Source organism: Choloepus didactylus, assembly GCF_015220235.1.
Source record: "Choloepus didactylus isolate mChoDid1 chromosome 11 unlocalized genomic scaffold, mChoDid1.pri SUPER_11_unloc3, whole genome shotgun sequence".
NCBI classification, from domain to species: domain Eukaryota; kingdom Metazoa; phylum Chordata; class Mammalia; order Pilosa; family Megalonychidae; genus Choloepus; species Choloepus didactylus.
In genome coordinates, this window is record NW_023637580.1 from 642,974 (window position 1) to 668,108 (window position 25,135).

The 25,135-nt window shown below is 37.6% G+C and overlaps 1 protein-coding gene and 1 pseudogene across 1 annotated transcript; both read right to left on the reverse strand.

Moving 5' to 3' along the window:
• Positions 1 to 1,055: 1,055 nt before the first annotated feature.
• Positions 1,056 to 2,914, reverse strand: LOC119524655 (F-box-like/WD repeat-containing protein TBL1XR1). The gene is given in 1 exon segment (XM_037823350.1): positions 1,056 to 2,914. A coding segment is annotated over 1 exon segment (1,545 nt). The 5' UTR covers positions 2,831 to 2,914; the 3' UTR covers positions 1,056 to 1,285.
• Positions 2,891 to 25,135, reverse strand: part of LOC119524629 — a 39,481-nt pseudogene continuing 17,236 nt past the window's right edge.

The following is a 25,135-nucleotide window of genomic DNA, read 5'->3' on the forward strand; positions in this document are numbered from 1 at the left end:
TTTTTTTTTTTAATTTTGAATCACTGCTATTTAAATACATTTTGAAGCAAGTCTTTTGTTCTAAAGATTGTTTTTTAAGCTAAGGTAGCAAACATTCTACCATGTAATGGCAGTGTTACATGCCATTATCTTGCTTTGTATAAAGAAAAATAACGAGAGATTTTTAGTACTGGAGTTTGGTTACATTATATAGTTAAGCTTCTACACATAATGATGGACACTTTGAGAAGCTAATCCTTATCAAGAAACATTTTAATCTCTTAAAAAAACAAAGCAAAACAAACAATGACAAAAGAGAGAAAGAAAAAAAAAAAAAAAAAAGAACCCCAAACCTAACTTTGCTCCTTTTCACAATAGCGCACATTTTAACCATAATTTAGTTATGGCGACAAAACATCAGAAGATTTTTTTTTATGCATCTTCTCTACGGTATTTAAAAAAAGAACAAAATATTTTGTGCCCTCTAGTCTTTAATTGGCAGAAATATGTCCCAAAAAAGAAACTATTGCATTTCAGCCACATCACCAAAAAACTGGAGCATAATACCCTTTTACTGATGTGTCTTAGAAGCTGACATGACCCAAGACATATAATTTTATGTCATTTCCAATTCCCCCTTCCCATAACATGCACCAATTGAATATATGCTCTGGGAGCCATAAAATGTACCAAACATCTACCTCTTCAAAAGAATGCATTAAAATATTTTTAAGAATTTTTTGTTTGTTTAAAAGGTGAAAAAAATATAAACAAGAAACTGATTCACTCCTTTGCTTCATGCATCCATAAACTAAATCACAAACAAAGTTTAAAAGCAAGAACAAACTACTGCTGCAAGTTTTTTGTTAAGTCCATTTTCTCTGTACAAACTGCTTGACTACTGAAGGGAAAAAAGAATATAATCCATGGTGTCTGCTGATTCAAAGGGAGAAACAAGGCTGTCATTAGTATCCAAAATCTGGTACATGTATGGTCTGCTTTTATAAGGTATATTTCTTTCTTTTTTTCTTCTGCTTTTCATATCCAAAAACTTCTAAATGCTATTTTGGGGGCACAGCAGATTAGATTCCAGCACTTGGTGAACAGAATTCACAAACTGTGACAAAACTCTGTCATCTTCAGGGTGCAATTTTGTTTATATACACTGTATGTATATATTTCTTTTAGATTTGGCTGTAGTGGAATGGCCATGGTTCAAGTGGGACTATAGCAGTACATGGGTCAGGGACAGTCATTTTGTCTATGTACACATTCATAGTCGGTCCATGGCTTCCAACTAGTAGCGCTATTTCCGAAGGTCTAATACACAAACTGAACCGTCTGATGCACTGGCTCCAACTTTATCTCCTGCTGCATTCCAGCAAACTTCAAAAATTCCACCTGTTCCCCTATAGCTGTGAACTAGAGCACCTGTCTGTGTGTTCCAGATGTGCACACATTTGTCAAAAGAACCACTTGCCAGATACCTCCCATCAGGACTGAAAGCTACACTGTACACAGGCTCTTGGTGTTTTGTCAGAGTGTGGATGCAAATCCCTCGGTCTACATCCCACAATCTAACAGTAGAATCAAAGGATGCACTTGCTAACATAAGGTTGGCATTTGGATTATTTGTTCCTCGTCCTGTTGGACTCCATTTGATAGTATAAATTTCTTTATTATGTGCTTGCAAATCATGGACACAATTGTCTTGTTTCATACTCCATATCTTCAAAGTCATGTCGTCAGAGCAGGAGGCCAGGAGATTGCCAGTTGGGTCCCATTTGATAGCATTTACTTCATTCGTGTGTCCCTGGAATGTTTTAATAGGTCTGTCTTGTCCTAATTTACAGACATGAATGCACATATCTGTACTACAAGAAGCAAAGGTGTTGTTGCTCTGCCAATCAACATCCAAAGCTGGTGCTGAATGAAAAGGAAACTGTTGCTTTGCTTCACCAGTATGTGCATCCCAAATAATCGTAGTCTTGTCTACTCCAGCACTTAGGATGAAATTTCCTTTCTTACTCCATTTTAATGCAAATATAGGGCCTTTATGCTGCCCCAAGGTGCTAGCAAGGTTACCATCTTTAGTCCATATTCTGGCAAATCCATCATATGAACCAGTTGCTAGAAGTGTACCTTCACTATTCCAATCTAGAGATGTTACATCCTTGTTGCTTGGACCATCTTGCCCTCCTTCTCATATACAATGTCTAAGTACTAACTGTGTGGAGCCACTAGTGCTATTTTCACTAAGATTCCATATTCGTGCTGTTGAATCTCCAGACCCCGATGCCAGGAGATCACTAACGGGGTTCCAGGCACAGATAAAAACTTCAGATTCATGGCCCCGTAACACCACTGCTTTATTAGGAGGGATTTCAACATCCCCATCCACTTCCATCATATCAGTATGATTATTTACTATAGTATGTGCTCCATTCTCCTCCCCATTTGCTGTGTTTTCTCCATTTTTTGCAGATCCTTGTTGGGTTGTTGCAGCTGCGGCAGCTGCAGCAGCTGCTGCCTGTTGCTGTGCAAGTTTATCTCTATAAGCTTGTTGTCTTGTTTGTACTACATCAGGCATTACGGCATCTATCAGTGACAGGGATTCTATTGGTTGGCCATCAAACAAGGTACCATCCTCATTAATACTAACTTCTGCTTCTACATACTGTAGACCTTTCTGGATGATAGAAATCAATGCAGCAGGTGGGACAAGGGCACCATTTATATTAGACTGACTGATATGGCTTTCTATACCAAAGGTAAACGCTGAATGAGAAAATCCTGACTCTTGCAAGTATCTATATACCAAGAAGTTGACCTCATCACTGCTTATACTCATCTTTATTCCCACTTAAACCATGAGGTCACAACACAGGATATAACCCTGTTCCCGTATTAATCACCATCTCAATTCCAATATCTTGCATCTCAGTTCCCTTTTTCCAAACACTGGAAAACGGTGACCTCCAATGCCGCTCCCCCCTCCCGGGAATGGAGGCACAAGGAAATTCCCCTCCTCGCCGCCGCCGCCGCCTCCAACCACCCCCAAAATAACCCCTCCGGGGGGTGAGAGGCAATTATAACCCCGGCGAGCTGAGGGCGCGGGGGATGGGCGCCGGGCGGGCGGGGGCGGGGAGAGGAATTGAGGCAGAAGGTAGAAGCTGTTACTAAGGGAAAGAGCCAAACGGTTCGGAGCAGCCAACGGCTCAGACACTCAACACTGGGGAGAGAGAAGTGGGGACCAGCCAGGCACAAATGAGCTCGCGAGGCCCGCGGCGACAGCGGCCGCGCAGCAAAACAAACCAGAGCGGCCTGCGCCGGGCTGGCGGCCCTCTCTCAGAATTTTAAATATGTCGTGCCACTGCCTTCTCGCCTCCATGGTGGGTGCTGAGTAATCACTACTTGGTCTTATGCTGTTTCCTTTGTATGTGGTGAATTGCTTTTCTCTTGCTGCTTTCACAACTTGCTCCTTCTCTTCAGTATTTGACAGTCTGCTTGGAAAATGTCTTGGAGAGGGTTTGGATTTATTCTGTTTGGACTTTGTTGGGCATTTATGCTTTGTGTATTTATATTGTGTAGCAGGTTTGGGAAGTTTTCCCCAACAATTTCTTTGAATACACTTTCTAGACCTTTAGCCTTCTCTTCCCCTTCTGGGACACCAATGAGTCTTATATCTGGATGTTTTATTTTTATCTATCACATCCCTGAGGTACATTTTGATTTTTTATTTATTTTTTTCCTCATTCTTTCTTTTGTTCCTTCATTTTCTGTTCTGTGGTCTTTGAGGCCACTGATTCATTGTTCAGCTTCCACTAGTTTTGTACTATGAGTATCCAGAATCTTTTTAATTTGGTCAACAGTTTCTTTTATTTCCATAAGATCATCTATTTTTTTCTTTACTCTTGTAATTTCTTCTTTATGCTCTTCTAGGGTCTTCTTCATGTCCTTTATATCCTGTGCCATGTTCTCATTGTTTGTCTTTAGATCTTTGATTAATTTCTCCAAGTACTGTGTCTCCTCTGATCTTCTGATTTGGGTGTTTGGGTTTGGGTTATCCACATCATCTGGTTTTATCATATGCTTTAAAGTTTTCCATTGTTTTTGGCCTCTTGACATTTGCTTTACTTGATCAGGTTCTTTCAGGATATGTAGGATTATTCAAAGACAAATCTCTAATCTGTCAGATCTACAGCTTGGTGGCATGCACTTTCTCTAAGTAACCAGCAGGTGGCATCCACGAGTCACCTATTTCCCTCAAGTCAGTTCTCTCCAACTTTGTCTTCGTGGTGTGTGGGGGTCTGATTCTTGTGGGGTCCAATTGGTGCACCAAGTTCGGGTGTCTTTTTGGTGCTGTCCACCCTGAATGTGGGGCGTGTGTCTGAGCAGTTAGGGAGGGAGGGCATCTTTAGTAATCAAGCCTCCCAGGTGTTCCTGGAGATTTAAGGCTTTTGCAAGAGTCTAAACCTCCATTTCAGTCTTGCAATAGACTGTCTCTGCCACTGACCCACAAGTATGTGGTATTAACATAGGGTCCCTGGGTTTTCTGGATGGGTCCCTCTTCCCAGCTATGCCCTTCTAGGGCCTCTGCTGAGGGAAGGTTCTGCTATGTCACAAGTGTGTGCCATCCCTCAAGGGAAATTCTGGGCTGCCAGGCCCTGTAGGTTCATTCCCAGCCTGCTGTAAGGATGGCTCTATGGGGCATGCCAATTTCCCCCTTTTTGCACAGCTCTGCCTTCACAGCTCTGGGTTAATTAGCTGTGGGTATGCAAAAGGATTTTGCCCATGCCCAACGCTGTGATGTGTGCATGTGCCACTGGAAACACCCCCCATAACACTGGGTTTCTTGGTGTGGCTCTGGGCTGTGGCCCTGGCACTGGACAGGAGCATTCCCAGCCCACTGGGAAGATGGTTGCAAGGGGCATGGTTTCTTTCCCCTTTTGGCTAACCTCAGCCTTCCTTGCTCTGAGACAATTAGCAGCAGATGCATGAAAGGCTATCTTCCATACCAGATATTGAAGGATTCACACAGCCCTTTCCTGCTGTGCTTCACTACATGGTTCTCACTGCCATATCTGCAGCTGCTTTTGTTTTTGTTTTTGTTTTTTAAAAAAAAAGAACTAGTCTGCCTCTAAATGCCAACCCTCGGTTTCCCCATACCACAATGTGGCTGCTGGATATTCAGCAGCTTACTCACTCATTTCAGAATGCAGACTTCCTGTTACACCAAGTTCATGGTCACTGTGGATTTAGCAGCCCTTGTCCAGCTGGTGCATCACTGGAACTGGTGTTCTGGGTCACTTTCTGGCTTTTATCTAGTATTTTTCATGGAGGTGTTTTTTTTGCCATCTCTCCTAGCTGCCTTCTTAGGTTCTCCTGATTTTTCTTGTTATATCTTCCTTGACCCACTGGTTGTTTTTTTTTTAAATTCATTTTATTGAGATATATTCATATACCATGCAGTCATACAAAACAGAGTGTACATTTGATTATTCACAGTACCATTACATAGTTGTGCATGCATCACCAAACTCAATCCCTGACACCTTCATTACCACAAACACAGAAGAATAATTAAAGTGAAAAAGAGCAATTAAAGTAAAAAAGAACACTGGGTGCCTTTGTTTTTTTCCTTCCCCCATTTTTCTACTCATCCATCCATAAACTAGACAAAGGGGAGTGTGGTCAATATGGCTTTCCAAATCACATTGTCATCCCTCATAAGCTACATTTTTATACAATCATCTGCAAGACTCATGGGTTCTGGGTTATAGTTTGATAGTTTAAGGTTACTGCTAGCTACTCCAATTCACTAGAACCTAAAAATGGTTTTCTATATTGTGCATTAAAGTGCCAACCAGAGTGACCTCTCAGCTCCTTTTGGAATCTCTCTGCCACTCTAGCTTATTTCCTTTCCTTTCACATCCCCATTTTGGTCAAGAAGATGTCCTCTATCCCATGATGCTAGGTCTACATTCCTCCCTCGGATTCATATTCCACATTGCCAGGGAGATTCACTCCCCTGAGTGTTTGATCCCACATAGGGGGGAGGGCAGTGATTTCACCTGCCCAAGTTGGCTTAGCTAGAAAGAGAGGGCCACATCTGAGCAACAAAGAGGCATTTGGGAGGAGGCTGTTAGGCACAATCATAGGGAGGCCTAGCCTCTCCTTTGCAGCAAGTCTTCAGAAGGGCCAAAGACCCACTGGTTTTTTAACAGCTTGTTGTTTAGCCTCCATATATTTTTTAATTTTCTGGCCTCTGCCTGTTATTGATTTCCAGCTTCATTCCATTATGGTCTGAGAAAGTGTTTTGTATAATTTTGATCTTTTTAAATTTGCTGAGAACTGCTTTGTGATCCAACATGTGGAGTATCCTGGAGCACTTGAGAAAAATGTTTATCCTGCTGTTTTTGGGTGCAGTGTTCTGTAAATGTGTGTTAATCCTAGTTTATTTATCATATTATTGAAAATCTCTGTTTTCTTATTGATCCTCTGTCAAGATGTTCTATTCATTGAGAGAAGTGGTGTACTGAAGTCTCCAACTATTATTGTAGTAGTGTCTACTTTTACCTTCAGTGTTGTCACTGTCTCATGTATTTTGGGGCACTCTAGCTTGGTGCATAGATATTTATGATTGTTATGTCTTCATGAAGACTCTCCCTTTTATTAATATATGGTGTCCTTCTTTGTCCCTTTTATGTGTTTTTCATTTGAAGTCTAATTTGTCTGATACTAGAGTAGCTACCTTCACTCTTTTCTGATTGTTGCTTACATGAAATATCTATTTCTGACCTTTCACTTTCAGCTGGATTTTGTCCTTGGTTCTTAAATTAGTCTCTTGTAGACAGCATGTAGTTGGATTCTCTTTTTTTTAATCCATTCTGCCAATCTATGTCTTTTGATTGAGGAGTTTAATCCATTAACATTTACTGAGACTACTATAAAGGCAAATACTTTCTTCACCTATATTTTTCTTTTGGATTATATATATCTTTTTTTTTTCTTTATTTTACCCTTTTAGTTACCCTTACTGCTACTCTTCAATTCTACACTCTTCTCAAAACCTTTCTCTCCTGTCTTTTCCTATCTGTCTGTAGGGTTCCCTGTAGTATTTCTTGTAGAGTAGATCTGTTCACAAACTCTCTAGATGTCTGAATATCTGTAAATATTTTAAACCCCCCTAATTTTTGAGGACAGTTTTGCTTGATATAGAACTCTTCACTGACAGTTTTTCTCTTTCAGCGTCATAAATATGTCATATTACTGCCTTCTAACCTCTAGGGTTTCTACAGAGAAATTCACATTTAGTCTTATTGAGCTTCCCTTTTATGAAAATGGATCACTTTTCTCTTGCTTTTTTCAGAAACCTCTCTTTTACATTTGACTATCTGATTATTAAGTATCTTGGAGTAGGTCTATTTGTATCTATTCTGTTTGGGGTATGCGGCACTTGTTGGACCTATATTTTTATGTCTTTCGTAAGAGTTGGGAAATTGTCATAGATTATTTCCTCCATTATTCATCCTGCCCCCTTTCCCTTCTTTGCTCCTTCTGGACACCCATTACATGTATATTCATCCACTTCATGTTGTCAGTCAGTTCCCTATGGCCCTGCTCCTATTTTTCTTTTCTTTTCCCCATCTGTTCATTTGTGTGTAAGATTTCAAATATCCTCCCTTTTAGTTCACTAATATTTTTTTCTGCCTATTCAAGTCTGCTATTGTATGTCTCCACAGTGTTTTTTCATTTCTTCTATTGTGACTTTCATTCCCATAAGTTGTATCATATGTTTTTCCAAGCATTCCAGGATTGACAGAGGATCAAAAAGGAAACAGAGATTTTCAATAGTATGATTATGTCTTTCATCTCTTTTGCCACATTTTCTTTCAACTCATCAATTTGATTTAGAATATTTGTTTGAACATCTTTAATTATTTGTTTCAACTCCCATATTTCAGTTGAGCTTTTAGTTTTTTCCTATGACTGGGTTATATCTTCATGTATCCTGGTACGATTTGTGACTTTTTTTTCTGCTGTCCAGGCATCTGATTTTCTTAGTTTATTCTGGAGTTCATTTTCTCTCTTTTGCCTAGGGTATTCCTGTTGTATATCTTTGTTCCATATTTGTTCATCCATATCACCTAGCATTTGTCAGTTTGGCTCCACCCCAAAATCTCCCCCCAAAGCAAGTGCCTATAGCAAAATGCATCATGGATGGGTATTAGGCAATAAGCACCAAAGGAAGGTCTCTGTGTGTGTTTAAACAAGATTACTAACTCCCATTGGTGCTCTGGTCTTCACCAGCCAGCAAGACTTGGGTTTTTTCTAGGGCTCTGCTTTAACAGTTGGGCCTTCCATATTTCTTAGACAAAACAGGGCAAGGTTTCTGTGAAGGTGGTATAGACCAGCTCCAGTGGTCCTAAGATAGTGTCTGCAAAGTCTTTTAAAAGCTCTTCAATTCCCTTGCATTTTCCATCTGTCCAGCAGATGGCAGTTTGGTTAGTTAATTGTCCTCTAAAGAACTTTTGCCTCTGAGCACAGGTTGCATCTGAATATGTTGGTCTGAAATTGCAGGATTTCTGTGCTCTCACTTTGTCAGCCCAAATTGGGCTTGGTATGGGGCTTTTCCCTTACTTTACTTGTGACACTGTACTACCCCAGCTCCCCCAGTTTTCCAACCATCCCACAGGCAAGAAAACAGCTACCCATTCCTATTACTTCAGGGATGGGGGAGGGCTTTCAGGACCATGGTTAGAAACAGAGCTTCTGTCCACATTTTCTCAGATTCTTTGTCCCTCACTGACATGGGTCTTGAAATGTCCTCCCCTGTCTTCTGGGTCTCCAAATGGTGGGGGTCTGTTTCTCTGCTTTGAGAGATTTTAAGCCTGGGTCCCTGGTAGCAGGGATCCCTGCTGCTGTTTCTGTGCCCTTCTGATGGTGTGTGAGAACAAGTGAGTGGGAAGGAAGAAGACCAGGCAGTCCAGGATGGAAGATGCCTATCTGATATTTTTTCTCTTTCTTCAACTTGGCATTTGTAGGGTAATTCTCAAGTTCCTATCTTCTTAAGAGTTCAGAACAATTCAGCATTGTCTTTTTTTAATTGAATCTCTGGATGGAGGTTTTATGTAGCTGTTTCCATTGCCATGTGGATCCAAAATGCTCAGCATTCTTTTGCAGAGTCACAATATCTGGTATCTTGAAGATCCCTCAAAGGTATAAGCAGCTATCAAATTATTGATACAAATGACCTTGCTATGTCATTTTTCTTAGGTCAAAATAATCCTAATCATTCTCTAAAACATTTAGTAATGTGGAAACAATTTTTAAGAAGAATATCTAAATTACACACTTGAGGTAGTGAGTATGAATAGCTATGACCCAAAGACACACAGTTCACTATCACTTATGTAACAAGTAGAAATATACAAACAAACAGTAGATATTTACAGGAAGAGATTTCCACTTAAGAGCACAGATCAAGCATTAATTATTCTTTCAAATTTTGTATTTAAGATTTTTTAATCCAAAAATCTCTGAAACAGAAATCAAACATCTGTGGAACATTCTGCATTTGGCACTGTTAATCAACCTGTATCACAGACTATAGATGATGAGGTTTACGATCAGGGACACTCTGGAAGAAGATTTTTAAAAGATTTAAGATTTAAGATTTTTAAGATATGTGTTATTTGCCATTTGACCTAAAAGAGTGCTTAAGTCAGACATTACAAATAAAATGAACATTTACAAGTGTTGAGTTGATACAAGGGGTAAGGTTTTGTTACTGGCTTCCATAGAATGTATTCTAAGTACCACTGAAAATATATTTATATATGACCTAAACATAAAGGCAGATTACACTAGTAATGTAAGCTCTTGGCGCTAGGACCACAGACTCATGAAACAAAACCAAAAAACCTGAAGATAAGAGCCTTAGAATTTGAGGTACATCACAGAAGTATTGATAGATCACATTTAACTCTTTGAAGGGAAACCTGAATATGGTCCCAGTATGGATAGCAGAATTGATGAACCCACCTACTAGTGAGCCACCAGCTGCCTGCATGCACAGACTTGGGATGATGGTGAGCACACCCTGCACAGGGTGGTAGTTATAGTATATTACACAAGATCTGTATATCTAAACAAAATATACAGGAAAATATGCTGATGCATGCCAGGAAAGAAACTAATTTACTGTCTGTTTGAGAATTGCAATCAATTTGGGAACAGTAACTGTAACTCAGCAAAGATCAATGAGGCAAAAATTTCCTATAAAGTAGCACATTGGAGAGTGTAGCTGTGGATTGGTTACAAAGACAATATTTGAAAATTTCTAGTCATTTCTCCTAGTTAAAACACACACTCAAAAAACTCCTGAGGACTTCAAATACTGTGAAAAGGTGAGGTTTCAATGTCTGCTGATATGCTGCAACTCCTGCAGTCAAATTATAAAATGATAAGATGAAGCTAAAATCTTATTAAGAAATGGGAAGTAGTACAGATCAAAATAAATTAAGACTTTTAAGAAAATATGGCAGGTCCAGGCAAATTTATAAAACAATTTCTAATGATTTTCAAATGGATGCACAGCAAATTTCATATGATGAAACATTCAATATTTAAAAATAAGAATTCTACATAACAAAACTTGTAGAGTGAATTCAAATTTCCCTTCAAAAAGATAGCATTCCATACATTTTCTGTATTATTATCTTATAGGTAAAAGAGTAATAACTGAAAATGTTAAAGTATTTCATTGGAAAAATAATCCATATATTGTTTATTAAAAAATCATGGTGATATTTTAAGTGTTGTAAAATATACCTTGATTAAGTAGACACAACAAACAGGTATATAATGAATATTTTGTTTCAAATATATTTGTCTTGATCTCATCCACATATTAATTATAATATTAATTTTCTTTCTTTCTACATATTCTTTTATATACACATGGAAATTGTTTTGCAATACTTGTGTTTCAGTTTTCCTTATATTTTTACTTATTTATTGTTTTATGTGTTATCTATTTTGAAAAAATAATCACAGTGATTTAGAAAAATAAAATTTAATTTCATACTAATAATAAGATCCAATAATTATAAATATATAAAGCCAATTAGCAATACTTTATTGTAGAGATATATGTTTATTACCTCTATCTATCTATATCTATCAGTCTGTCTACCTATCTATCCATGTTTCTATTTATATATAGTTATCTATTATCTATTGCATGTAAGAGTGCTTGTATATGTAAGTGTGTGTGTGTATGTTATTATAGATTTCAATAATGGGTACATTTAATTTTTTCTTGTCTCTTTGAAATATATTATGAATGAATTAAGAGAAGCTTAATGGACAAAAAAATAGAAAAAAAGGTCAAGATACTGACTCATAAAGCAATTATGAATGATATCCTGAAATGCTTGCAGAAGATCAACTGAAGTATCTATATCCAGGGATAATTAATGATTGCATAAATCTTAAGAGGACAATTCCTCATTACTCATTTGAGCATGAGACATGTACTTCAATTCCAAAGACTACTAGATGTTATCCTAAATAAAGGAAAAGAAAAAATAAGAGGAGGAATACTGTGGCTATCTGTTTGTGTTTGAGTATTTATGGATTTACTCACTTGGCATGGTTGGTGCATTCAGATGTTGTTACTACCCTTACCCTCAAGTCAATTCTGAAAGTTTATTCTTTCCATATATAACTTTACTGCAGACATGAATTCTTTGTAATACCACAAATCACAGGGAAACCATAGTCACATTTCAGCCCTCCTATATAGGAAAAGACTGTTTAAGGGCATTAGATTTATGAATATACATATACAAAGGAAAATACTTCTACACATCTGTACACATTAATGAAAAACGACTTTTCATAGAAATGACTGTTGTAATATACACAATGTAATGAAGTCAAAGGGATGTGAGATCATATATATGTGTGGGTATAAGTATATATATTTGCATTCATATTTATTTACATATGTTTGTGAGTGGGTATACATATATACATGAAGGGAAAACATGGTACAATGACAAAGGAATAGAGAGATAGCAAATCTTCTAGACTTTACATATGTGATGGTTGAAGTAAATCAAATGCAGCAGAGGAAATTTTTGTGGATAAAACCTACAGAACTACAGCCATACAAAGGTAACTATTTGGAAAACTGAAGATAATAAATACATGTCAAAAAGCACTGATGCAGTAGCATATGGAACGAATAAGAAAACAGAGAAGGGGAGGGAAAATATTGCAAAATGATTATAGGTAAGGAGAACGGGACTCTTACGTTTGAAATGACATAAAAAGGATTTTAAAAAAACTTACATACTTAGTCTCAATATTTCAAATTTTAAAAATGAAGCAAATAAATAGGAGATATTGACCAAGAAAATATGAGTCCACTTATGAGAACTAAAAAGTCAGAAATTTTAAGGAATAGACTCTTTAATGCCCACTTGCATTCTTTTGGGATTTTATATGGATGAAGTGATTACCAGAATTACATATAATTACACATAAGGCATATAGTGTGAAACTTCCAAATTAGAAAAGGAGGATAGGAAGCTGTGGTAGAAAATTGCTAGAAAAACTGATTTCGATAGATTACATGAGGAAATGTTCAAGAAACTTAGTATTTCAAAAATAAGTTAGTATGTATATAGAAATTATACAAAATATGAGAGTAATATAAAAAAGATACAACTCATCTAGACCAACTTATATTTGCCTCAGAATATACATGGCTTAAAATTCAGAAATGAAATATAGTGATCCATGATAGAGCTTGAAAGATAAATATTATAGGACATGGAGGCAGAAAATATTCATCTACACCAAAATACTCATTCTTGATGAAAATATTTAACAAAAAAAGAAAGAAGAATTGAAGAACACCTACTGTGAGAAAAATTAGCACAAAAATATGTAATTCCCTTAAGCCAAAATCATAGAATAAATACACCCAAAATAGAGATTTCCTTAGATAGGGAATCTGACAAAGAAGATGGCTCTTCTGATCTTTACAATGAAAAATTGTGAGACAAGAAAAGGAAAATAAAATGTATAAAAATTCCAAAAGGAGTAAAAGTCCTCCCATTAGCAGCAGAAACAATTCTTAATGTGGAAGATACAAAATCTATACCAGGTAATATGAGGATTTTCTTTGAATAGGTTTTGAGAAGGCAGTTGTTTGCATAAAATCAGCAAAAGTGTCAAACATGTTACCCCTTGTAATAATTAGTAACTAAAGATAGAAAATAATTAAAAATTAACAATAGCATGAAATTATATATAGTATGCATGTATATATACATATGCAGATACATAGCTTTGATATAGCAGAACTTGTGGAGAAAATTAAAAATTTCATTGAGAGAAAACCAATATGATAATTTTGTAGATATCTTCCTTAGGTAAAAGTAGGAAGTAATCATATGGAAGGAGGAGGAAGAGGAGGAGAGACAAGGAAGAGGAAAAGATATAAAAATACACAAAATGGAAACTTGAATTTGACTGCATTACAATGAAGAATTTCTCTAGAAACAACACAATTCAATATTATAAACCACTTGAAAATTAGCTTCTAAGGCCTAGAAAGAAAATCTGAAGTGGAAACACAAATATCTTAGACATACCAGTATATTCTTCACCAATGGTATTGAGTGAAAATAAAATGTGTAATCACACAGTACTGCCACAAAATCAGTAGAATGGATAAATATATATCTGGATTCCCCAATTGATAATGAGGTTGTAGATCCAAGGATATGTGAATATATTGCTTACTTGTGTTCATAAGTTTGTACAAGTGCTTTGGAAAACCATTTGTTATTTTATTCACCAGCTGAGACTAGTTTAGGTTGCCATAACAAACAAACATTAAGTCAGTGCTGAGAGCCAAAATGATTATTTTCCAGTTATGATACACCTATTTTGGGTTGACCATAGCTTTGCTCCATATGATCCATATTTGAAGAGCAGGCTCATGGCAAATCCTATATATGGGATGTTATTGGTTCTCATGGCATGTTTAAAAGATACTGTAAAGAACTTCATATGTTTACCTTAAATTCACAAAAATTGTTTTGCTTGCATTGTATTGGTCATAGAACAAGTTATGTGATTCAGTCTACTATTTTTTTAATTTTTTTATTAAATTCAGTTTTATTGAAATACATTCACACACCATACAATCATCCATGATATACAATCCACTGTCCACAGTATAACATAGTTATGCATTCATCACCACAATCTATCTCTGAACATTTTCCTTACATCAGAAAGAACCAGAACAAGAATAAAAAATTAAAGTGAAAAAAAACACCCAAATCATCCCCCCATCCCACCCCATTTGTCCTTTAGTTTTTATCCCCATTCCTCCACTCATCCATACACTAGATAAAGGGGGTGTGATCCACAAGGTCTTCACAATCACACTGTCACCCCTTGTAATCTACATTATTATATAATTGTCTTCAGGAGTTCAGACTGCTGGGTTGGAGTTTGGTAGTTTCAGGTATTTACTTCTAGCTATTCCAATACATTAAAACCTAAGAGGTGTTATCTATATAGTGCATAAGAATGTCCACCAGAGTGACCTCCCAACTCCATTTGGAATCTCTCAGCCACTGAAAATATTTCATCTCATTTTGCATCCCCCTTTTGGTCAAGAAGATACTCTCAGTCCCACGATGCTGGGTCCACATTCATCCCCGGGAGTCATACTCTGCGTTGCCAGGGAGATTTACATCCCTAGGAGTCGGGTCCCATGTAGGGGGGAGGGCAGCTAGTTCACCTGTCAAGATGGCTCAGTTAGAGAGAGAGAGGGCCACACCTGAGCAACAAAGAGGTACTCAGGGGGAGACTCTTAGGCACCATTACATACAAGCTTCGACTCTCCTTTGTGGTAATGAGCTTCATAAGGGCAAGTCCCATGCTCAAGGGCTCAGCACATCAAACAGCCAGTCCCAATGTTTGTGACAACATATGCTAGGGGATCAGCATCTCAAAGTTTAGAGATAGGCCTTACAATTCAGGGGTAGAGTTAACTGCTGTAAGAGTTTACAATCTAGGGACTATTACAATTAGTGTGTCCAAGTTAGGCTATGTTCTAAGATTCAATTTTGAGTTTACACATGGTAGTTAGTCCATATTGGTGAGGCGTCATCCCTCTCACCATGTTTTCTCCAACACTTTTATTCCTATATATATATTTTCCTACAATTTTATAGAGTTATATTCACATACCATACATTTATCCACAGTGTACAATCAGTTGTTCATGGTATCATCATAAAGTTGTACATTTATCATCACAATCAGCATTTGAACATACTGATTACTATAAGAAAAATTGTTTTTTTTTTTAGCAATAAGAAAAAATGATAAAAAGAAAAATAACATGTCATACAATACAATATACTACTAAGGACAGCAAATAACACCGCTACCAAGAATACCATATTACTCCCCTATATCCCCTTCTCATATATATTTAGCATTGGTGTATTGCCTTTGTTACATTTAATGGAGGTATATTACAATGTTACTGTTGACCATAGACTCCAGTTTGCTTTGATTATGTTTTTTCCTGAATACCATCCCTTTTTCAAATTTCTACATGGTTGACATTCATTTGCTTTCCCACATGCAAAAACATTTTTATATTTGTATATTTAGTAACAGTTATTGGCCACTCCAGTTTTTGCCATGTTATACAGTCCCAGTCTTTATCATCTATCTTTACCTCTGGTGTCATACATTCTCCTATCCCACCTTGTGCCGGTTTGAGTGTATTGTGTCCCCCAAATGCCATTATCTTTGTGGTCTTGTGTGGGGCAGAAGTTTTTGGTGCTGGTTGGATTTGCTTGGAGTGTGCCCCACCCAGCTGTGGGAGATAATTTTGATGAGATGTTCCCATGGAGGTGTGGCCCCACCCATTCGGGGTGGGCCTTGATTGGTGGAGCTATATAAATGAGCTGACTCAAGGAGAGAAAAGAGAGTGCAGCTGGGAGTGATGTTTTGAAGAGGAGCAAGCTTGCTAGAGAGGAACGTCCTGGGAGAAAGCCATTTTGAGGCCAGAGCTTTCGAGCAGATGCCAGCTGCCTTCCTAGCTAACAGAGGTTTTCCGGAGGCCATTGGCCATCCTCCGGTGAGGGTACCCGAATGCTGATGTGTTACCTTGGACGTTTTGTGGCCTTAAGACTGTAATTGTGTAGTGAAATAAACCCCCATTTTATAAAAGCCTATCCATCTCTGGTGTTTTGCATTCTGCAGCATTAGCAAACTAGGACACACCTCTTTCAGCTTTACTCACAGACATCTTTGTTCAGTGTACTTACAATTCTGTGTTACCACCACACAGTATTATGCTATCTATTTCTGGATCTATGCAATCAATCCTAAACATTCTGTAGTCCTTCAGCATCAAATGGCTGATCTCTTCCCTCTTTCTATCTCCTGGTCGCCTGTGTTGTCAGCTTTTAACTCCCAAAGTTTGTTCATTAATGTCTGTTCATATTAGTGAGACCATACAGAATCTGTCCTTTTGTTTCTGGCTAACTTCACTCAACATAATGTCCTCAAGGTTCATCCACATTATTACATGATCCATGTCTTTGTTCTGTCTTACAGCTGCATAATATTCCATCATGTGTATATACCACAGTTTGTTTATCAACTCGTCCTTTGATGGACATTTGGGCTGTTTCCATCTCTTGACAATTGTGAATAATGCTGCAATAAACATCAGTTTACCAATGTCTGTTTGTGTCTTAAGTTTCAGTTCCTCTGAGTATATACCCAGCAATGAAATAGCTGGGTCATATGGCAAATCTATATTTAGCTTCCTGAGGAACCTCCATACTGTCTTCCAGAGTGGTTGCACCATTATACATTCCCACCAACAATGAATAAGTGTGCCTCTTTCTCCAAATCTTCTCCAGCACTTGTCATTTTCTGCTTTTTGGATAATGACCATTCTGGTAGGTGTGAGATGATATCTCATTGTGGTTTTGATTTGCATTTCCTTAATAGCCAGTGAAGTTGAGCATTTTTTCATATGCTTTTAAGCCATTTGTATTTCCTCTTCAGAAAAATGTCTGTTCATGTCTTTTGCCCATTTTTTAATTGGATTGTTTGTCTTTCTGTTATTGAGATGCAGGATTCCTTTATATATTTGGGATATTAAACCCTTATCTGATACGTGGTTTCCAAATATCATCTCCCATTGTGTAGGTTGCCTTTTTACTTTTCTGGCAAAGACCTTTGATGTACAAAAGTGTTTAATATTGAGGAGATCCCATTTGTCTATTTGTTCTTTTGTTGCTCGTGCCTTGGGTGTGAGGTCTAAGAAACCACCTCCTTTCACAAGATCTTTAAGATATTGCCCTACATTTTCTTCTAAGAGTTTTATGGTCTTGGTGCTAATGTTTAGGTCTTTGATCCACTTTGAGTAAATTTTGGTATAAGGTGTGAGATGGACATCCTCTTTCATTCTTTTGGAAATGGATATCCAGTTCTCCAAACACCATTTATTGAACAGGCTGCTCTTTCCCAGTTGCTTCGGCTTCACTGCCTTATCAAAGATCAGTTGTCCATAGATGCGAGGGTCTAATTCTGAACACTCAATTCGATTCCATTGATCAGTATATCTTTCCTTATGCCAGTACCATGCTGTTTTGGGCACTGTAGCTTTGTAATATGCTTCAAAGTCAGGTAGTGTGAGACCTACCTCTTCACTCCTCTTTCTCAAGACATTTTTGGCTATTCGGGGCACCTTACCCTTCCAAATAAATTTAGTTATTGGTTTTTCTATTTCTGTAAAGTAAGTTGTTGGGATTTGAATTGGTATTGCATTGAATCTGTAAATCAGTTTAGGTAAAATTGCCATCTTAACTATGTTTAGTCTTCCAATCCATGAACATGGTATGTTCTTCCATTTTTTCAGGTCTTGTTCAATTTCTTTTAGCAGTTTCTTATAGTTTTCTATGTAAAGGTCTTTTGTGTCCTTGGTTAAGTTTATTCCTAAATACTTGATTCTTTTGGTTGCTATTGTAAATGGGATTTTTTTTCTTGATTTCCTCCTCTTGTTGCACATTACTTGTGTATAGGAACACTACAGATTTTTGCATGTTGATCTTGTAGCCTGCTACTTTGCTGTATTCATTGACTAGTTCTCGTAGCTTTGCTGTAGATTTTTCTGGATTTCCTACATATAGAATCATGTCATCTGCAAATAGTGAAAGTTTTACTTCTTCCTCTCCAATTTGGATGCCTTTTATTTCTTTTTCTTGCCTAATTGCTCTAGCTAGAACTTCCAGCACAATGTTGAATAGCAATGGTGATAGTGGGCATCCCTGTCTTGTTCCTGATCTCAGAGGAAAAGCTTTCAGTCTCTCCCCATTGAGTGTGATGTTAGCTGTGGGTTTTTCATATATTGCCTTTATCATATTGAAAAATTTCCCTTCTATTCCTATCCTTTGAAGTGTTTTCATCAGGAAAGGATGTTGAATTTTGTCAAATGTCTTTTCGGCATCAATTGAGATGATCATGTGGTTCTTCTGCTTTGATTTATTGATGTGGTGTATTATGTTAATTGATTTTCTTGTGTTGAACCAGCCTTCCATACATGGAATAAATCCCACCTGGTCGTGGTGTATAATTCTTTTAATGTGCTGCTGGATTCAATTTGTGAGTATTTTGTTGAGGATTTTTGCATCTATATTCATTAAAGAAATTGGTCTATAATTTTCTATTTTTGTAGTATCTTTGCCTAGTTTTGGTATTAGGGTGATGATGGCTTCATAGAAAGAGTTAGGTAGCTTTCCCTCTCCTTCAATTTTTTTGAAGAGATTGAGCAGGATTGGTACTAATTTGTTCTTGAATGCTCAGTAGAATTCACATGTGAAACCATCTGGTCCTGGGCTTTTCCTTTTTGGGAGCTTTTTGACGACTGACTCAATCTCTTTACTTGTGATTTGTTTGTTGAGATCATCTATTTCTTTTTTTTTTTTTAATCTTCATTTTATTGAGATATATTCACATACCATGCAGTCATACAAAACAAATCGTACTTTCGATTGTTTACAGTACCATTACATAGTGGTACATTCATCACCCAAATCAATCCCTGACACCTTCATTAGCACACACACAAGAATAACAAGAATAATAATTAGAGTGAAAAAGAGCAATTGAAGTAAAAAAGAACACTGGGTACCTTTGTCTGTTTGTTTGTTTGTTTCCTTCCCCTATTTTTCTACTCATCCATCCATAAACTAGACAAAGTGGAGTGTGGTCCTTATGGCTTTCCCAATCCCATTGTCACCCCTCATAAGCTACATTTTTATACAACTGTCTTTGAGATTCATGGGTTCTGGGTTGTAGTTTTATAGTTTCAGGTATCCACCACCAGCTACCCCAATTCTTTAGAACCTAAAAAGGGTTGTCTAAATTGTGCATAAGAGTGCCCACCAGAGTGACCTCTCGGCTCCTTTTGGAATCTCTCTGCCACTGAAGCTTATTTCATTTCCTTTCATATCCCCCTTTTGGTCAAGAAGATGTTCTCCATCCCATGATGCCAGGTCTACATTCCTCCCCGGGAGTCATATTCCACGTTGCCAGGGAGATTCACTCCCCTGGGTGTCTGATCCCACGTAGGGGGGAGGGCAGTGATTTCACCTTTCAAGTTGGCTTAGCTAGAGAGACAGGGCCACATCTGAGCAACAAAGAGACATTCGGGAGGAGACTCTTAGGCACAACCATAGGGAGGCCTAGCCTCTCCTTTGCAGCAACCATCTTCCCAAGGGTAAAACCTGTGGTAGAGGGCTCAACCCATCAAACCACCAGTCCCCTATGTCTGTGATCATGTTAGCAACCATCGAGGTGGGGTAGGCCAATACCCCTGCATTCTCCACAGGCTCCTCAAGGGGGCACTACATCTTTTTTTTTCCTTGTTTTTCTTTTTTTTTTTTTAACTTTCCCTTCTTTTTTAAATCAACTGTATGAAAAAAAAGTTAAAAAGAAAACAAACATACAATAAAAGAACATTTCAAAGAGACTATAACAAGGGAGTAAGAAAAAGACAACTAACCTAAGATAACTGCTTAACTTCCAACATGTTCCTACTTTAACCCAAGAAAGTTACCTAATATAGCAACATTTCTGTGAACTTGCTCCTACTATATCCATCAGAAATTAACAGACCATAGTCATTCCTGGGCATCCCCAGAACGTTAAATAGCTTATCTGTTCTTCTTGGATTATAGTTCCCCCTTCCTTAATTGCTCTCTACTGCTAGTTCCCCTACATTCTACATTATAAACCATTTGTTTTACATTTTTCAAAGTTCACATTAGTGGTAGCATATAATATTTCTCTTTTTGTGCCTGGCTTATTTCGCTCAGCATTATGTCCTCAAGGTTCATCCATGTTGTCATATGTTTCACGAGATCGTTCCTTCTTACTGCCATGTAGTATTCCATCGTGTGTATATACCACATTTTATTTATCCACTCATCTGTTGAAGGACATTTGGGTTGTTTCCATCTCTTGGCAATTGTGAATAATGCTGCTACGAACATTGGCGTGCAGATATCTGTTCGTGTCACTGCTTTCCGACCTTCCGGGTATATACCGAGAAGTGCAATCGCTTGATCGAATGGTAACTCTATATCTAGTTTTCTAAGGAACTGGCAGACTGACTTCCAGAGTGGCTGAACCATTATACAGTCCCAACAACAATGAATAAGAGTTCCAATTTCTCCACATCCCCTCCAGCATTTATAGTTTCCTGTTTGTTTAATGGCAGCCATTCTAACCAGTGTTAGATGGTATCTCATTGTGGTCTTAATTTGCATCTCTCTAATTGCTAGTGAAGCTGAACATTTTTTCATGTGTTTCTTGGCCGTTTGTATTTCCTCTTCAGAGAACTGTCTTTTCATATCTTTTGCCCATTTTATAATTGGGCCAACTGTACTATTGTCTTTGAGTTGTAGGATTTCTTTATATATGCAAGATATCAGTCTTTTGTCAGATATATGGTTTCCAAAAATTTTTTCCCATTGAGTTGGCTGCCTCTTTACCTTTTTGAGAAATTCCTTTGAGGTGCAGAAACTTCTAAGCTTGAGGAGTTCCCATTTATCTATTTTCTCTTTTGTTGCTTGTGCTTTTGGTGTAAAGTCTAGGAAGTGGCCGCCTAATACAAGGTCTTGAAGATGTTTTCCTACATTATCTTCTAGGAGTTTTATGGTACTTTCTTTTATATTGAGATCTTTGGTCCATTTTGAGTTAATTTTTGTGTAGGGGGTGAGGTAGGGGTCCTCTTTCATTCTTTTGGATATGGATATCCAACTCTCCCAGCCCCATTTGTTGAAAAGACCATTATGACTCAGTTCAGTGACTTTGGGGGCCTTATCAAAGATCAGTCGGCCATAGATCTGAGGGTCTATCTCTGAATTCTCAATTCGATTCCATTGATCTATATGTCTATCTTTGTGCCAGTACCATGCTGTTTTGGCAACTGTGGCTTTATAATAAGCTTCAAAGTCAGGGAGTGTAAGTCCTCCCACTTCGTTTTTCTTTTTTAGAGTGTCTTTAGCAATTCGAGGCATCTTCCCTTTCCAAATAAATTTGATAACTAGCTTTTCCAAGTCTGCAAAGTAGGTTGTTGGAATTTTGATTGGGATTGCATTGAATCTGTAGATGAGGTTGGGTAGAATAGACATCTTAATGATATTTAGCCTTCCTATTCATGAACATGAAATATTTTTCCATCTTTTAAGGTCCCCTTCTATTTCTTTTAGTAGAGTTATGTAGTTTTCTTTGTATAGGTCTTTTACATCTTTGGTTAAGTTTATTCCTAGGTACTTGATTTTTTTAGTTGCTATTGAAAATGGTTTCTTTTTCTTGAGTGTCTCTTCAGTTTGTTCATTTCTAGCACATAGAAACATTACTGACTTATGTGCATTAACCTTGTATCCTGCTACTTTGCTAAATTTGTTTATTAGCTCTAGTAGCTGTATCGTCGATTTCTCAGGGTTTTCTAGATATAAGATCATATCATCTGCAAACAATGATAGTTTTACTTCTTCTTTTCCAATTTGGATACCTATTTCTTCTTGAGTTAATGTTGGTTGTTTATGCTTTTCTAGGAAGTTGTGCATTTCATCTAAGTTTCCTAGTTCATTAGCATATAGTTGCTCATAGTATCTTCTCATTATCTCCTTAATTTCTGCAGGGTCGGTAGTTATATTTCCTTTCCCATTTCTGATTGCATTTATTTGCATCTGGTCTCTCTTTTTTTTTTGTTAGCCTAGCCAGTGGTCCATCGATTTTATTGATTTTTTCAAAGAACCAACTTCTGGTTTTGTTGATTCTCTCTATTGTTTTCCTGTTCTCAATTGCATTTATTTCTGCTCTAATCTTTGTTATTTCTTCCCTTCTGCTTGCTTTGGGGTTAGTTTGCTGTTCTTTCTCTAATTCCTCCAGGTGAGCAGTTAAGTCTTCAATTTTTGCTCTCTCTTCTCTTTTAATATAGGCATTTAGGGCAATAAATTTCCCTCTCAGCACCGCCTTTGCTGCATCCTATAAGTTTTGATAAGTTGTGTTTTCATTGTCATTTGCCTCGAGGTATTTACTAATTTCTCTTGTAATTTCTTCCTTTACTGACTGGTTTTCTAAGAGGGTGTTGTTTAGCCTCCATATGTTTGTGAATTTTATGACCTTCTGCCTTTTATTTATTTCCAACTTCTTTCCATTGTGGTCTGAGAAAGTGTTTTGTATAATATCAATATTTTTAAATTTGTTGAGACTTGCTTTGTGACCAAACATGTGGTCTATCCTAGAGAATGTTCCATGAGCACTTGAGAAAAAAGTGTATGCTGCTGTTGTTGGATGTAGTGTTCTATAAATGTCTGTCAAGTCTAGTTCATTTATCATAGAATTCAATATCTCTGTTTCTTTAGTGATCCTCTGTCTAGATGTTCTATCCATTGATGAGAGTGGTGTATTGAAGTCTCCAACTATTATTGTAGAGGAATCTATTTCTCCTTTCAGTGATCGCAGTGTTTCCCTCATGAATTTTGGGGCATTCTTGTTTGATGCATAAATATTTATGACTGTTATGTTTTCTTGATGAATTGACCCTTTTATTAATATATAGTGTCCTTCTTTGTCTCTTTTAATTGTTTTGCTTTTGAAGTCTAACTTGTCTGATATTAATATAGCTACTCCCACTTTTTTCTAGTTGTTGTTTGCATGAAATATCTTTTTCCAACCTTTCACTTTCAGTCTATGTTTGTCCTTGTGTCTAAAGTGAGTTTCTTGTAGACAGCATATAAATGGTTCCTGTTTTTTAATCCATTCTGCCAGTCTGTGTCTTTTTATTGGGGAGTTTAATCCATTTACATTTAGTGTTATTACTGTAAGGGCAGTACTTTCTACTACCATTTTGTTTTTTGGAATTTATATGTCATATCTTATTTTTTCCTTTCCTTTTACCTTTCCTGATAATCTTCATTTCTGCACTCTTCTCCAACTCTCTCTCTCCTGTCTTTTCCTATCAGCCTGTAGCACTCCCTTTAGTATTTCTTGTAGTGCCAGTCTCTTATTCACAAACTCTCTCAGTGTCTGTTTGTTTGAAAATGTTTTAATCTCTCCCTCATTTTTGAAGTAAAGTTTTGCTGGATATAGAATTCATGGTTGGCAGTTTTTCTCTTTCAGTATCTTAAATATATCATGCCACTGTCTTCTTGCCTCCATGGTTTCTGCAGAGAAATCTGTACATAGTCTTATTGACCTTCCCTTGTATGTGATGGATTGCTTTTCTCTTGCTGCTTTCAGAATCCTCTCTTTGTCTTTGACATTGGACAATCTGACCAGTAAGTGTCTTGGAGTAGGTCTATTGGGATCTATTCTATTTGGGGTATGTTGTACTTCTTGAATCTCTAATTTTCTGTCTTTTATAAGAGTTGGGAAATTTTCAGTGAATATGTCTTCTATTACTCTTTCTGCCCCTTTTCCCCTCTCTTCTCCTTCTGGGATACCCATAACATGTATATTTGTGTGTTTCATGTTGTCACCCAGCTCCCTAAGACCCTGCTCATATTTTTCCATGTTTTTCACCATCTGTTCTTTTGTGTGTATGAATTCGAATGACTTGTCTTCCAGTTCACTGATCCTTTCTTCTGCCTGTTCAAATCTACTGTTGTGTCCCTCCATTGTGTTTTTCATCTCCTCCATTGTGGCCTTCATTCCCATGAGTTCTGCCATTTGTTTTTTTTTAAGTTTATGAATTCTTCTTTATGGTCATCCAGTGTCTTCTTTATATCCTTCAGCTCTTTTGCTTTATCTTCCTTCATTTCATCAAATTTATTTAGCATTAGTTGCCTCCACTCCTGTGTCTCAGCTGAGCTATTAGTTTGTTCCTTTGGCTGGTCCATGTTTTCGTGTTTCCTGGTATGGCTTGTTATCTTAAGTTGTCTAGGCATCTGATTCTCTTGATTAGTTTATTTTGGAGCTTGTTTTCTGTCTTTTACCTAGTGGTTTTCTTGTTGGTTGGCTTTGTTTTCTGGCCTCTGTTATTCAGTTCAACTTATTCTAGACCTCTGACTTAGGTTCTATTTAATTGATCAGAATTTTTCCCCTCTTGTTTTTTCTGTTTCTTGCTCTGCCTCTATGTAACCTTTTTGTGAGTGGGTCTCCTCAGATATGGTCGACCCTAGTCAGATTTTCCCAGTCTAGTGAGGCCCAGGTCTCATTGGGAGGGTATGGAGTTTTCCTGAGAATGAGACCCTCCTATGAGGCCTTTAGAATTGGTGCTTTTTCTCTCCTGTCCAGCAGGTGGCGCTGGCCAGCCCTCAGCTCCCCCACCAGTGTAAGGAGGTGTGGAGCCTTTAGTTTTCCTGGTAACTCTGATCCTGTCAGGGTCGTGGCTGACTGAAGCTGGAATCTGAATTCCAGCCCCTGGGGTCTGAATTCCCAGAAGGAGGACTGCCAGTTGAGCCGGACCTCCCTCCACTCTCCCAGTCCTCAGAACTCCAGTTGTCTCTCAGGGGCACTATTCCCTTCTCCTCTCTCCTCTCTGGGGCCTCTCCAGGTAGATTCCTTGGTCAGC